General features: G+C 42.6%; 1 protein-coding gene across 10 annotated transcripts in view; it reads right to left on the bottom strand.

Annotated features, from left to right (window-relative positions):
- Positions 1-11,029: 11,029 nt before the first annotated feature.
- Positions 11,030-15,007, bottom strand: part of CEP170 (centrosomal protein 170) — a 125,331-nt gene continuing 121,353 nt past the window's right edge. For 8 of the 10 annotated variants that reach the window (XM_053209291.1, XM_053209290.1, XM_053209289.1 and 5 more), the window contains one exon: positions 11,030-13,388. In XM_053209291.1, the coding sequence (XP_053065266.1) occupies positions 13,099-13,388 (290 nt within the window). In that variant the 3' untranslated portion in view covers positions 11,030-13,098. The remainder of the gene's footprint in view (positions 13,389-15,007) is intronic. The other 2 variants (XM_053209288.1, XM_053209286.1) reach the window with 2 other exon arrangements.

Raw genomic sequence — 15,007 nt, forward strand, 5'->3', positions numbered from 1 at the left:
GTGGATTTGTCAATGCAAACATACCTCAGTAAAGCTATTTTAAAGGTATAATCCTTAAATTGTGCTAGCAATGGCAGAAGTTTAATGGTCAGGCAGATCACTTGTGTCATAATGACTTTAGAAACGTATGTCCAATTCTTCCATGGTGCATCTTCTAGAACAAGGGTTATTCAATAACATGGGTTATTCAGCAATGGTTGGCTGTCTCTTTAGCCCTTTTCCCAATTATTCTAGATACTTGTGGTACACTAATGAACAAAAGAGTGTATGTATCAGTTAGGATAGATAAACTATTCCAAAATCTCAGTAGCTTCCACCACAAAGGTTCATTGATGACTCATGCCACCTGGCCATTGCCAGTTAGCTGTTCTGCCACTTACTGCCTTCCCTCTGGGACCCAGACTATGGGAACAGCCATTATCTGCAACACTGGAAAAACAACTGTCGTATTGTTTTTTGGATGTTACCCAGCAATGAAAAAGCACATGTTATAAATTCAGAAAAGTAAAAAGGATGAACTCAAAAGTATTATTACTAAGTGAAAAGTCAAATTCAAAAGACATCATGGAAGAATAACAAACACCATAGACCACATGCTGGCTCTAAAACTTCTGCAAAGAAGTGGCAATATCTCTGTTCACATGTCATCAATCAGAGCAAGTCATATAGCAATGTTGGATGTCAATGGAGTGGTATAATCCTCTCCCAGGGGGGCATCAGAGAATATATTTGAATAATAATGCAATTTATGTTATCTACTATAATATTATATAATAATAGTAAAACAGAAGGAAGTAGGGTTATAGAGAAAAAATAGAACAGAGTAAGGGGGTCAGACGCAATGGTATGGAGCAGAAGATAGCATTGAAGAGCTCCCAGGGCAGCCCTCGGTAGGAAGCAAAGAGGTGGTAGAGGGGATGGAGTTGGCCAAACAGAATCTGGGAAAGAGCACTCCCAGCAGAGGCAGCATCTAGAGTAAATGTCCTGTATTCGGAATGTGCCTGGAAGTCTGGAGGTATAGTAAGGAAGCCAGTGTGACTAGAGTAGAACAGGAGAGCACAATCAGAGGGCAGGTGACCAAGGCAATGGGGTGGGAGCAAACAGGACTTTGTAGTCTCTGCAAGGACTTTAGATTTTATTCTGGTGAAACAAGGAGCCAATGCAGGGTTTCAAGGAGAGAAATAGTTGACCTGACTTACGACCTATGTCCTATCTTTAAAAGATCACTGTGGCTGTTATCCTGGGAACAAAGGCAGGAAGCAGGGAGACCAGTAAGGGGGTCACTGCAAGAATCCATGCAGGTGATGATGGTGACTCAGGCCAGCAGGACAGCTGTGGAGGGGGTGAGACGTGGTCAGATTTTGGATATTTTTCAAGTCAGGTCAGGAGGATTTTGTGGGTGTGAGAGAAAGAGGAGGGCAAGGATGCCTCCAAGGATTTTGCTTGTTTGTTTGTTTGCCTGGGCAACTGGAAGAATGGAGTCACTGTGATTGAGATGAGAAAGGCTCTAGGTTTAGCAGGTCCCATCTAAAATGAGAGATCAGGTGTTTAATGTAAAACATGTTAAATCTGAAAAGTCTGTGGGCATATAGGCAGATTTCCATACTACTCTGGGTGAAACAGGTCTCACTTTTCCATTGTCTGGTGTCTTGGAAAACCCACCGGAGCCAGAGCCAACAAAAACAGATGGAGATGCTGGCCTTACCACCTGGAAGCTCTTTGACCTTGGGAAGGTCACTAGTACGCTTGTCCCTCCTAATCTATGCACGGAACAATAAACCATGCTCATGGGGATATTATGAGCCTTCAGTGATATATGTTTATGGCTGGCTCCATAGACTCAAAGATGGGATAGAAAATGGCCTCACTGTTGGAGCTGCTGTGATTCACTGTGGTGATCTCATCAAAGGGTCCAGTTGGCTGCTTTGGGATTAAACACAGCATATACATTATACCACAGTCTCAAGATCCCAGGTGTCTAAAACTACAATTTGGAAACACTAAAGCTACTGAATGTTTTTCTTCAGCATAAAAAATATGCTGATTTTTTATTCTAAACTAGTCCATTCTGGAATCCATCCCCGTAGAATTCCTTCAGCAATGTAAGATCTTTTGGTGACTCTTAAAATCAGAAGTTACATAAAGCCCCATGACCATGCCTGCAAGCTTATCCCACATCAGCTGGCTTCTGGGGCGGGGTCCCAGACCCTCAGGACCAGGCAACACTGAGACTCTGCTCCTGCTGAGCTCCCTGCTCTGTGCCCTGGAGAGCAGCAGAGCACAGACGGGGGCCAGCCCTAGTGTGGCCTGGAGGAGTGGGAAGACACTTTGACACAGGCCTGGAAGTGAGGAACAACATTCTACGTCACCATGTGGCCTGGGCCAGCTGCTCATCTTCATGAGGGTGAGGTTGAGGAAGATGACATGAAACATGGTGTGCATTCGTGTCTGCCACATGGTGGGTATCCAACAAAGTAGAGTTTCCCTTCTCCCTGGTGCTGCCTCCCCCTTTAGTTCAGGCACATGGCCTACCAGGTGCTGTCTCTTTGAGGTCATAGGAGTACACTGTGGGAACAGCATCCCATCCCCTTCCAGGTGTCAACCTAACATGCCCCACAGCATTTTATTTCTCTCAAAAAAAATTATGATTTGGTCATCCATGGATAATTTGGATTCTTTGTTTTAACTATTACACAGGTTATATCTCCATTCCATATATCCCCTTAGTGAAACGAGGGCCCTCAATTTCCTTTTTAAGCATAAAATACTTCCTCCAATTATTTTGTATGAGAAATGTCTCACTCAAGCCTCCGAGGGGTTCTCTTCGTCCAGCTAATCTGGGGTTTGGTGGCCTTGCTCAGGCTCTGTGTACTTTGGAAGATGCGCCTTGGAAAGTGTTCTTCCTTGGTCTTTCTGAGGAGCCAACAGTTGTGACAAGTAGACACGTGCACACATATCCAGGGTGTTGACATTTCTGGTAGGATATCTTAGCTACTTGTAAGATAGCCTTAATTATAAATTCTTCATTAGGATCTTGGAGTCTAGGAGAACAAAATATTTTCAGGTATTTTGTTTTTTTCTCCAAAGCCAACGAGGGTGAATCTTCACTACTCAGAGAATCTAAAGTTGAATACTGAGGTAAATAATGCAATTTAAGCAATACATTGCCCTATGGAAGTCATGTCATTATTATCCATGTAACACTCATAAAATATGAAGGAGAAAAATGTTTTCCTATTTGCTTATTACTTTAAGACTGAAATAATCCTAGTGGCCTCTGGCGAACAGCATCTTCTCCAAATGACTAGATCAGCACACTTCTGAGGGATTCTGGAACGGATTTACTGCTTTCTCTGAAAACCAGGGCATGACCTACTTGATACAACATTGTTTTGATTGAAGTGCACAGGAATGAAAAATAAAAAATTTCCAATGCTAAAAGCCAGCAACCTTGAGGTACAATTTTGTTCCCGGAGTGTTAGGATGGAAACAACACATGGGTTTGTCCGGTATTGTCCCTTGTGTGGTTGAAAAGAGTAGATAAGTGGGTTTTTATTTCTCCCAACCCAGGAGAAATAAACAAACACTGCCATTTTCGCAGCGACCACTTGTTTGGGACAAAACGTGTGCCCAGCCTCACATCTAATTTGTCCTTCTCTTACTCCAGCCACTGCTATAGCAACCAGCTTTGAATAGATGTAACCTGGCAACACTTCCTGTCTGCTGGCTCCACCCCATGGAACACCTGCAGGGGCCAGCCCAGTGCTTACACAGGCATCGTCTGAATGTACACAGGACTCAATGTCCCAAGAGGCAACCCTTGAACAATGGGAGGTGGGCACTGGTGAATAAAGACTCCTTGTACCCTTTGAGTGCTTGGTTGCATATATTAAGACACATATATTAAGTAGCCCATCATGGATTATCAAGGGACTCTTGGAGAAGTCCCTGGTGCACTGCCCCCTGGATCTAGCTGGGACCACAGCTAGGTCACTGACCAAAGAACCGTTGTATTAAAAAAACAAAAAGAAAAAAAAAAACTCTCTGAAGAAAGAAATTCTGAAATCTTATTTCACTAGGTATTCAGATCTTTATTGCATATAAATTTTCCCAAGTAGAAGGCAGGACTAAGAGAGGCCTGGGGTTGGATGTAAGCCACTAGGCTACAATTTCATAAGCCAATGAATGAGCTTAGTGGACTTTGCTCTTTTCAGTAATGCTAGCTCAGTTTCTGAAAGGAAGTTTTGTGCCAATTTAGTTCTTTTTATATTTTGTCTCCTTCAAATGTGTGACGAGTAGATCTGACGAATTCCTCTCCTTGTTAGACATACCAGAAATTCAGTATCAATTTTAATCTTTTAATTGATCGACGTTCTGTAAGCACAAGTCAAATAAGAGTGGGAAAGGAAATATATTTCAAAACATTTTTTAATGTTTTTTTTTTAAACGACACAATTCAGGCGTACAGAAAAGCATAGGAAATAACAAGTTCATGGGATACTATCAAAATGAGGTAGTTACTAACACTTTATCTTATTTGCTTTAAACCCACCATTGCCGTGAACAAAAAAGCTATTTTTTTCAATTTTATCTTTTATTTTTTAAAATTTACATCCAAATTAGTTAGCATATAGTGAAACAATGACTTCAGGAGTAGATTCCTTAATGCCCCTTACCCATTTAGCCCATCCCCCAACCACAACCCCTCCAGCAACCCTCATTTTTTCTCCATATTTATGAGTCTCTTCTGTTTTGTCCCTCTCCTTGTTTTTATATTATTGTTTCCCTTCCCTTACATTCATCTGTTTTGTCTCTTAAAGTCCTCATATGAATGAAGTCATATGATTTTTGTCTTTCTCTGACTGACTAATTTCACTTAGCATAATACCCTCCAGTTCCATCCACGTAGTTGCAAATGGCAAGATTTCATTCATTTTGATTGCCAAGTAATACTCCATTGTATATATACATAGCACATCTTCTTTATCCATTCACCCATTGATGGACATTTGGCTATTGTTCATAGTGCTGCTATAAACATTGGGGTGCACGTGTCCCTTCCAAACAGCACACCTGTATCCTGTGGATAAATGCCAAGTAGTGCAACTGCTGGGTCGTAGGGTAGTTCTATTTTTAGTTTTTTGAGGAACCTCCATACTGTTTTCCAGAGTGGCCGCACCAGCTTGCATTGCCACCAACAATGCACAAGAGATCCTCTTTCTCCGTATCTCCGCCAACATCTGTTGTTGCCTGAGTTGTTAATGTTAGCCATTCCAACAGGTGTAAGGGGGTATCTCATTTTTAATAAAAAAAAAAATATCACAGCCTCCCTAAAAACTCACCCACTGTCCACCCCCTTCTTCTCTCCATTCTCAGGGATAACTCGATTCAAATATTTGTATGTGTCTGGGTGCCTGGGTGGCTCAGTTGGTTAAGCGTCTGACTTCGGCTCAGGTCATGATCTCACGGTCCATGAGTTCGAGCCCCGCGTCGGGCTCTGTGCTGACAGCTCAGAGCCTGGAGCCTGCTTCAGATTCTGTGTCTCCCTCCCTCTCTGCCCCTCCCCTGTTCATGCTCTGTCTCAAAAATAAATAAAAACACTAAGAAATAATTTAAAAAATTTATATGTGTCATTCCCATATATGCTTTTGTACTTCTGCATGGATATGCACCATGAACAACACGTAGCCCCCTGCATCCTAGCTCTTGCTGCTGTTGAGAAGTCTAGCTGTAGTTCTTGGTGAAAAATAAGTCTCTTCTCTTTGATTAGTTTTTAAGATTTTGTCTTGGACTTCGGTGTTCCATGGTGTAACCAGGTATTTCAGAACAATGTATCAGGGTTGAGACTTACTGCGATTTATAAATCTGAGGATCCCTGTCTAAGCTCATTTCTGGAAAAAGACTGTCTATTCTCTTCTGGAACAATGCCTCTTTGCCATGGCGGGTCTCCCTCTCCTCGATGTGGCTCATGTGCACATCTCCACTCTGACTGCCAAGCAAGCACACCCTTGAGGCTCATGTCCTTTCTCTGCACCAAGCAAAACCCAAGGCCCTTGGTCACCAAGAACCAGCGACTAGCACAAGACACAGAATCACTTCTGTATTTCGGTTTCCTTTTTAATCCTGGCCCCTGGGAAAATCTGAATTATACTATTAAAATTAATGTTAAAATTATTAAAAATTAAAATTATGCTATTAAAACCATGTTTGTTATATTTTATCCAGTGTTTTGAGGTGTTAAGAGGGAGAGAGACTTTATGTCCGGTTGATATTGCTGGAATTAACAAGGCCAGGACAACACATCCTAAAATGTATCCTCCTGCAGATTCCTCTCTCTCTCGTGATATGTTGATGACTCTACCAGTGTCTTAATAAAACGCAATAGCTTGAAACTCAGAAGTTAAGTTTAGGAGTACCTTGGGACAGTATTTACTGATTTACTGCATATAGCTTGTGAATACAAAATGCTGGCCTTTCAAGTCAAGGCATCTATCACTCACCTCCTGAAGATTTTCAAAAAGGACCTTCCTTGGAGCCTGTAGTAATCTTAAGACAGTGCCTCTAAGTGATAAGGAGGTTTGATCCCAGAAATTGCTAAGTGATTGGTTGGGGCTGGGTTGGGAGGAGGAGGGGACAAAAGGGCCTCTGGTAGGCAGAAGTTTCTCTCCAGCTCACAACCCCCTGAGCAGCTTTGTGAGTCTGACAGCTTTGTCTCAGGACTGATGCCAGGCTAGGAAACCAGCTTCAGTGCGAAGCGGCCCAGAAAGTTCCAGGTGGAGAACTTTTCCAACATCCTGGCTGTACTCCAGTGCTAATCACAGTGCCTAGGATAAGTAGATGTTCAGAAAGTACTTCCTGAATGCATCAGCAATCTAGTACATTTCCAGAGGACTCAAGTGCTCGGACTGGAGAGGCACGGGGAAGGGGAGGGGAAGGGGAAGACAAGGGCAAGCTCCAGGCAGGTTTACAATTTGCGATTGTTAAAGTTACTGTCTCTTCCATCCTGAACTTCGCCCTCCCCCCTCCACACTTCCCCGTGTCTGTGGACATCGGAAATGGGAATGGGTACGGATAAGGCGGATTCGAGTTGAGGACAGGGTTTGTTTGGGTTTAGGATGTTACGTGGTTCTTAGTCTCTTCTTAACATAGTTAAGCGATTTCTACCTGTCCTGGTGTAGGAATGGTCTTCAGAAACCCTCCTACCCGCACTGGTGCCATCTTCACCCACAGGGCACCACACGATGGTGCAGACGCAGTATGAACGTGCTCAACAGCGACCCACACAGGCAACATGTGGGGGTGGAAAGAAACAGGTGGGCCATGTGAGGAGCTGGGCATTGGTCTCTGGAACTTCTTCCCGGCGTCTTGATGTTTCATACTATATAGGTGGAGGAAGGTCATCACAGGGAATGCATCCCCAAAATGCAGGACAAAAATACGGTAGAGGTTTCTTTTTTCGGGTTTGGTGATGCTGTGATACTGTGGAAACTTGCAATTAGCTGTCATTTCTTGTCTCACTCTAAATAAATCTTCACTTCAGTGCCAAATGTTGTACTTACAATTTTCTATTCCTCAGTAGTACAGGCTGAAGAAATGGCTTCCTCAGTAGCACAGGCTCGGGGCACACAGCATGGCTTGGCTGCAGGACTGCCCCTCCCTACATGTGCAGGCTAGAGGCTGGAGGCAGGAGGGCTGGGGGAGAGGATGCAGGGAGGCTGGAGGCAGGGAGGTGGGAGGCAGGGAGGCAAAGAGGCTGGAGGTGGGAGGCAGGGAGGCTGGAGGAACGGAGGCACGGAGAGGGGGGCAGAGAGGCGGGGAGGCAGCGGGCCAAGCCCCCACGCTGCGCAGGCCTGCCTCCTTCCTGTCACCTGCACATGGGCTTCCTGTGAGGCTATGCTAGTAGGCGACAGCACTGTGGGTGTCAGCCCGTGTGAACACACAACTTGGTATCTGAACAGAGACACCCTGGGGCATGGAAGGGGGTGCTGTTAGCAACTTGCCAGGACTGTCCCAGGCAAAGTGACCTGGACGCAAACCCCCCTGTGCTCCTACTAGCTGCGTATTTTAAAAATAAGGTATGTCCATTGTGTTTTTAGACACGATGCTAATGCACACCGAACAGACTACAGCATAGCGTAAATCTTTTCTATGCCCTGGGAAACCCAGCACTTCATTTGACTTGCTTTATGGTGATACTCACTTTATTGCAGTAGTCTGGAACCCAACCTGCACTATCTCCAAGGTATGCCTGGATACGCATCAATACGATATACCTATGAAGAGAGCAAGAGCGAGAGCGAGCGAGCGTGCTGTATGGACAGATCTGTATCTCTATATACCTACGTAGAGGGGGATATATAGAGATAGATTTATGTGGAGATTGGTCCACAATCCACACACTTAGATGTGTAAAAATATGCTTTCTATAAACCAGCGAAGTTTTTGTTTTAAGTACCCCATCACTGCAGCTAGGAAGTTTGGGAGACATCCCTCTGCCCCCAGGATAGGACAGTGTACCGAGCTGTCCGCAGAGGTCACCTCTGGGAGGCCTACTGTCCTGGGAGCCTGAGGCTTCGGTGCCAAGGTACTCCTGCTTTCTGGTGGTTAAGTCAAGGGGAGCTCCCACGCTGCCCCCAGTCTGCTCGCTACACTACACTGGTTTTTCCTGGGGGTATTGCTGTCTCCCTGGGCAGTGCTGCTGTGAAGCTATAGCAACCGCTCCCCGCCCCCTCCGCCCAGGACCTGGAGTCCTCATCTTCTGCTGTGCAAGGAATCCTCTCTTTCAATTCCAGCTAAGAGACTGCATCAAATCCAGAATGTCTGCTTTCATTTCTCTGTAAGTCTTACAAATTCCCCGAAGGGCTTTGGTCTTAACACTCCCCAAAACAGACAGAATTAATTACAGGTGAGATTTGCTTCCTATCTTGCCACATTCCTCCTCAGAGTCTATGTATGAGTGATTGGTTTGGCCAAAGGGAGAAAGATGAGGGCAAATTCTCAAAATACAGCCCTGGGTAAGTAGTGCCTGCCACAGAGAAGGGGTTCAGTAAGTGCTAGGCCTTTTTTCCTGGAAATGGTGTCATCGGCACTAGGATGTATGTCCTTGTTCAGCCCAAAGCATGGGCACTCTGTCTGTGGGCAAAAGTGAAATGAGCCAACAGTTGTGGTGAAGTCACAGAACTGGAGGATTTCTGGGAGAAGCAGTAAGAATAACATAGAATGAAACAGCCAGTGTCTGGCCAATCATTTGCTAAAGGGGACGGGAAGAGAGGCAGAATTACTGTAAAGACAGCGAAGTATGTTTCAGCCACAAATCTGGGGAAGAGAGCAAAGAGTATAATACCTGAAGGTCAGAGAATAAAAACTAATACAGCAGGAAGACAGCTCAGAGACCAGCTGGCTAGCCGACCACCACCCCCCGCCCCCTCTCTTCACAGATAACGAAACAGGCTGGAGTTGAAATCGCTTGCCGTAAGCCAAAACTACAGTAAGTTTAGTTGCAGGATTTCTAACACCACTGACACTCGACTCTCTTGTGTCTTCATGACAGAAAACAAAGAGGACTGGAGCAGTCAGTCAGACCCAGGGTCACATCTTAACTCCCACACTTACTTTCTTGCAGCACGGCCAGCACCTGGTGTCCTGCAGGGATGTTGTTCCTCCTTCAGATGAGAGACAGTCCTAGCAGACCACTTACTTCCTAAAGGGTGACAGGTTCTGCAGCAAATGTGTATTTCTAGAGAGGAGCCTATAGACAACGCCTTTTAGGAGACAGGCATGTAAACAATTCACTGGGAGGAAGACGCAGGATGTAATCTTTCCATCTGACATGATCAATGTACTTAATTTTTAGTTTCTATTTTCTGTCACCCTATCCTAGAACAGAAGGCCTGTGAGGGTATATTTAAGGTAAGTGTTAGGCACTCAGTACCTATTTGTTGAACAGATCTGTGATTTGGGCTCTAGCAGAGAAGAAGAGGTTATGACAACACGCTGAAAGGAAGGTTTTCTAGAACAAGGAATCTGAGAAGGCGTTCTGGAGGAAAAGAGGAAGGGGAACCATTTCACAGTCACAGACCACGTGGACTAGCAGGGACGTGGAGAATGACCATGATGCTCTCGTTCTGCAGATCAAAAGGAGAGAAACACATTTTAGCTAATGAGGGATGGGTCTGGATCCCATGCTTTTAAGTCTAGTTTCCTTTCAAAAGTTAGGGTCTGGTCAGGCAGAGATATGGCAAGCAAACTCAAGGACAGATGAAGGAGGCAAATGGCACAGATACTTGAACATACAGGGTCTATTCAGGAAGTAAAGATTAGTTTGGTGATTTGGAAGGAAGAAACACGCATATACAGTGGGGAAAGGGAAGAGAAAAATGCAAGTATGTGGCACAGCCCTGTACTGTGGCCCAGTCAAGTCAGGGAAGCTTCAGGAAGAAGAAGACAGAGGATATGGGGCAGCAGGAAGGAAGGAGAAAGGGAAGCTACATGCACAGAGCAGTGAAGGAGCTTGACTGTCAGGAGCTAGTGGAAGAGTCTGTATCAGGTGCACACAGACACGAAAGAAAAGGACCAGATCGTGCAAAGCCTCCAAAGGTCAAGCTGAGAAACAATGTTGAACGGTAAGAGGGAGACAGTTAAGATTCTTGGGTGTGGACGGTATGAGGAAAGAAAATGAATCCAAATGGATAGTTCTCAAATTTAGGATGTCCAAGATATCTGAAATTTCTTCTTTGTTCCCCAAATAGATCACTGTCACAGAACCTTCTGATGACTGATTCTAGGCCAGTTAAAAATAAAGGCCTTGTGTGTGCACATTACATTAGGAGTATTAAGCTAAGAGAATCAGATTTACAGAGATCAGCCAAGAAAAATTTTTCTTCCTTAGTCAAAATACTATGAAGCCTCACAATTATCACATGTTAACTAGAACTGAAGGATTTTTTGTTTTGCTAAGCCTTGGAAAATAGTTACTTGATAAACTGATGAAGTATTAGCAATTCAGATGGTAGAATAAAATGTACAATCATTGTGTAAAGTTCCAGAAACACTTTATTTAAAAATGGAGTTGTAAATGCATAACAAAATAACATAAGTAATAAATGTAACAAAAATAAATAAGGAGGATAATGTATTCATACAAAATAAAAATAACATAGTAAAAGGCCAAATGTTTATAAGTGAACAAAACCGTGTAAACACTTAAAAGGATAACTAAGTAGAGTAGATGCTAATATTTTCCTTGACAACTCCTTACCTTCCACTTCCACGGGGGTATAATCAGTACCCAAACATTAAATAAAAGAGGGAACAATGGTGTGATTATTGTGTTCGACTTTTTCTTCAAATGGATATTGACCCTGTTTTAATGTTTCACTTATTCCTTCAAAGCATTTGTATCATTCCATTCATGTTCTTTAAAACCTTCTCTTCAGTCTTCCTTTATCAGACAGAATGGAGAAGTTAGCTTTACAAGGAGAATAGTTCATTTACCGTGTTTTTTAATTTAAAGAAAAATATGAGATTCATTATACAACAGACTTCTGTTTTTACATCTCTACAAAAGGCTTTTTTTTTTTTCTTTTTTTTTGCCTCTTTATTAACTGGCCTAACAGTACAGGAGTTTTTAAATCTTGTAAGGTTTTTGAAGTGCATGGACTTAGTTTGTTTCTTGAAACAAATGTAGTACAGGATTATTGCTAAATATTAAAGACCATTTCGTACAAGGTGCAAAAGTTGCAGTTTTAACCTTTATAGACTGATGGGGTCAAGGGGAAAATCCAAGTCTGCTAGTAATATTTAAATGAATTCATAAGATTCACCCAAATTATAGTGTTCTGGAAACACAAAGGTAATTACTTTCTTTTAAAACTTAACCAAATGTAAACTTACTGGAAAGAGAAAAGACAAGTTTACAGAAGGGATCTGTCACAGGCTTCCTGTTCAGTAGCACAGGCCCGAGCCTTCATCGTTGCTGTCCTGCAGGGTCCTTACAAATGTATAAGACGGACAGGATTTACTACTGGGTCCTACAGGGAAACACACAGAAGCAATTCATTGCTTGGGAGTGAAACTATCAGCTAATCTTATGACTACTGGCTCTCCAAGTCTCCTAATGAAGAAAATTTTAACTTCATGATCATTTCAAGGGAATTTTTCTTCAACTGTCACATATAAACTTGGTAACACAGGACCAATATACGTGTTGTCAGATTAAAAAATATACTCCACCTAAGCAGTCCAGTTTAATCTTTCTAGTTATCATTTGCCCTAAAAGGAGACAAAATCTTACTTCCGTTAAAAAAAATTGAAAAAAAAAGTGCCAGATTAAGCTTTTTGAAAGTGGAGTAAAACACTGAGGGGTTAAAACAAATACAGTATTGTCAATCTCCTATGTACAAAAAAGACAGTTAGTCCTTATTGATATATAGCTATGTCCACCTAGCACTCCCGGCAAATCTTAGTGCAAACATAATAGTTCATCTCCGTAAACCCCAAGACAATTTACGTAGCAACAAGGTTATATAAATCACATAGATGCTGGAAAATTTCAGAACACAAGAAGGACTATTTTGAAAGGTCAGTTTGACTGTGGAGAGTAACAGGTCATTGTATCCAATGGTAATGAATACTAATATAAATCCTATTATTAAGAAGCAAATATAAGTGTTTAACAAATCTGTACAGATGAAGAAGAAGTCCATTTCAGGGAGCAGCTTGGCACAGAAGACATGGGGGTCAGAAATGTTGGGTATTTAATTTGCTTGTAGGTCACAGCATGGCTTAAAGAAAAAAAACAAAGATCTATGAAGGGAAAGGATGCAATTACAGAATTCAATTTGAAAATCATAAAACCACAAAAGGCAACACTGTCACAATCTGCTTTTGCCTACGTGTGCATCAAGTGGTTCGCTAATGGTCTGCAAGGATTAATAGGATGCCACGTCACAGGTAAAAAATAAATAAATAAAATTAAGAAGACAGAGATAACAAGATTGTAGCTGACCAAGCTGTCTTGTTTTGTGTAAGTCAACACTACGCTGCTGCCAATATTCCTAGTCAATCCACAGGTAATTATTTTTAACGACCGAGAGAAAGTCATTCATGTACTGTAACGTCTTCCTCTTCCCCATCAGGGTTGAACCTATTGAAATGTATACTGAAATCAGCCTCAGACTCAGCATTCTCAAATTCGGCCGACACAGGGATAGCGGCAGGGTGGAGTACCCTAGCTTCTGGTTGGCAAAGTGTCGGTGTCTGACCCGGGCTGCCGTGGTCATTCACAGGACTTGACTTCTGCTTTGGTGGAGACGGCAAGATAGCACTGGGGAATCCCATGTTGTTCAAAGCCTCCAGAGTTCCATCTGGGTCAATCATAGCATTGATGGCTGAGGGGGGAAAAAAAAAAAAAAAAAGGAACACAGGGAAAAAAAGAGAATTGCAGACGCAGTTAAATTTGGACGTGAACACTGCTCATGACTCGGATAATACTTCAACTACTGATGGTTGTATGATCTTAAAATTTGCTTAATCCTCTTGATACTGTATTTTAAACCCATTTGTGATAATTCTGGGGCTGATCTACATTGGAGATTATACCGACCTGATTGCTTTCTCTGGTGCCCTGAACAGGCTCACACATGGGCCTTCTGGAGTCTGTTGGAAGACTGAGATTTGAAGATGTGGAATTTAAGAAAGATCTTCTTTAAATTTGCTCATCATTGCAAGAGGATAGGGATAATACTGGTTGTGGTTTTAATAAGCACTCCTAGATGTATTACTACTTGGATAACTGGGGATTCATTGCTAAGATGGGGTTCAGAGTAACTGGAAGGTTGGGGAGGCCCGAGAGAACATCCTCACACTTTGAATGCTACCATAAGCATGTTGTCCCTTTTCTTGGGTAAGGATGTGGGGCCATCAGCCGTGTGCATGTGTGTATGTGCCACTGGGCCTCAGGGACACCCTCAGAACCTCTCTACTAATATCCCATGGCGGCACCTGCGAGCCGCACAGACCTGGCTACTGCATGGGAGGGGCTTTCATTCCAAAAGATCCTTGAGTGGATGAGGAAAACTCTTAGGGAGTGATTTCCAACTTGGCGTTGGGCAGAGGGGGGAGTTGGCAGAAGGAAGTACCTCTAATGTAAGAATCACTCAGAGGTCCTTTTCAAAGTATACTTCCATTCTACCAGCTAACAGTCGCTGTGTTATTAGCGAGACACTCTTCCCCATGGGAGCAGAACACATAACCCTTCGGGGTGTGGAAGCTGACTGGATGTTAACAATCACTGAGCTACGGCCAACAAATAATGCCTATGGTAATTCAAGCAACAAAGACTGAGTAGAATTAGCAGTTAACTCTGGAAGCTATTTGTTCTATCGCTGCAGATTCTAGCTCAAGACACACACAGGCATTAGTGCCTGAGTAAGATGTGCCACATACCCAAACAATGGCCCTGTCACTGTTCAGGAGGCAAACAGAGTCCCTTTCTCTTTCTTCTCTCTCTCCTTTTCCAGCCCCTTTGGCCAAGATGCACTCTCTTCTTGTGGTTCATCCAAACAACTATCACTCATTTTAGAATACAAACTCATTTGGGGTGACATCATAAATATAACTTAAGAAATGTCAAATCAGATAAATAATATCAACTGTCAATAAGGATTCTGAGTGGCTCACACACATTTTAATACACTATTTTACATATTTTTTATGTATTTGTATTTATATACAAGTAAAATAGATAATATATAGAATACTATGACTTCATCTACAACAACTAGCCCACATACCCAAGATTTAACTTTACCTTTTTATTTATACTGGATTTTAAAACTTCCTTTTTATGAGTAATTTGGATACGTAGAACTATATATCCATGCATAACTACATTTAACCAAATCACATTATAACATAGTAAGAATATTTTAAGAGATACCACATTCTAAAGTGGCATCTTAGAATGTACTTGTTTGAAATCATTAGCTCTTCCTACTTAATTCAGTAG

This window comes from Acinonyx jubatus, chromosome E4, assembly GCF_027475565.1.
Source record: "Acinonyx jubatus isolate Ajub_Pintada_27869175 chromosome E4, VMU_Ajub_asm_v1.0, whole genome shotgun sequence".
Taxonomy (NCBI): Eukaryota; Metazoa; Chordata; class Mammalia; order Carnivora; family Felidae; genus Acinonyx; species Acinonyx jubatus.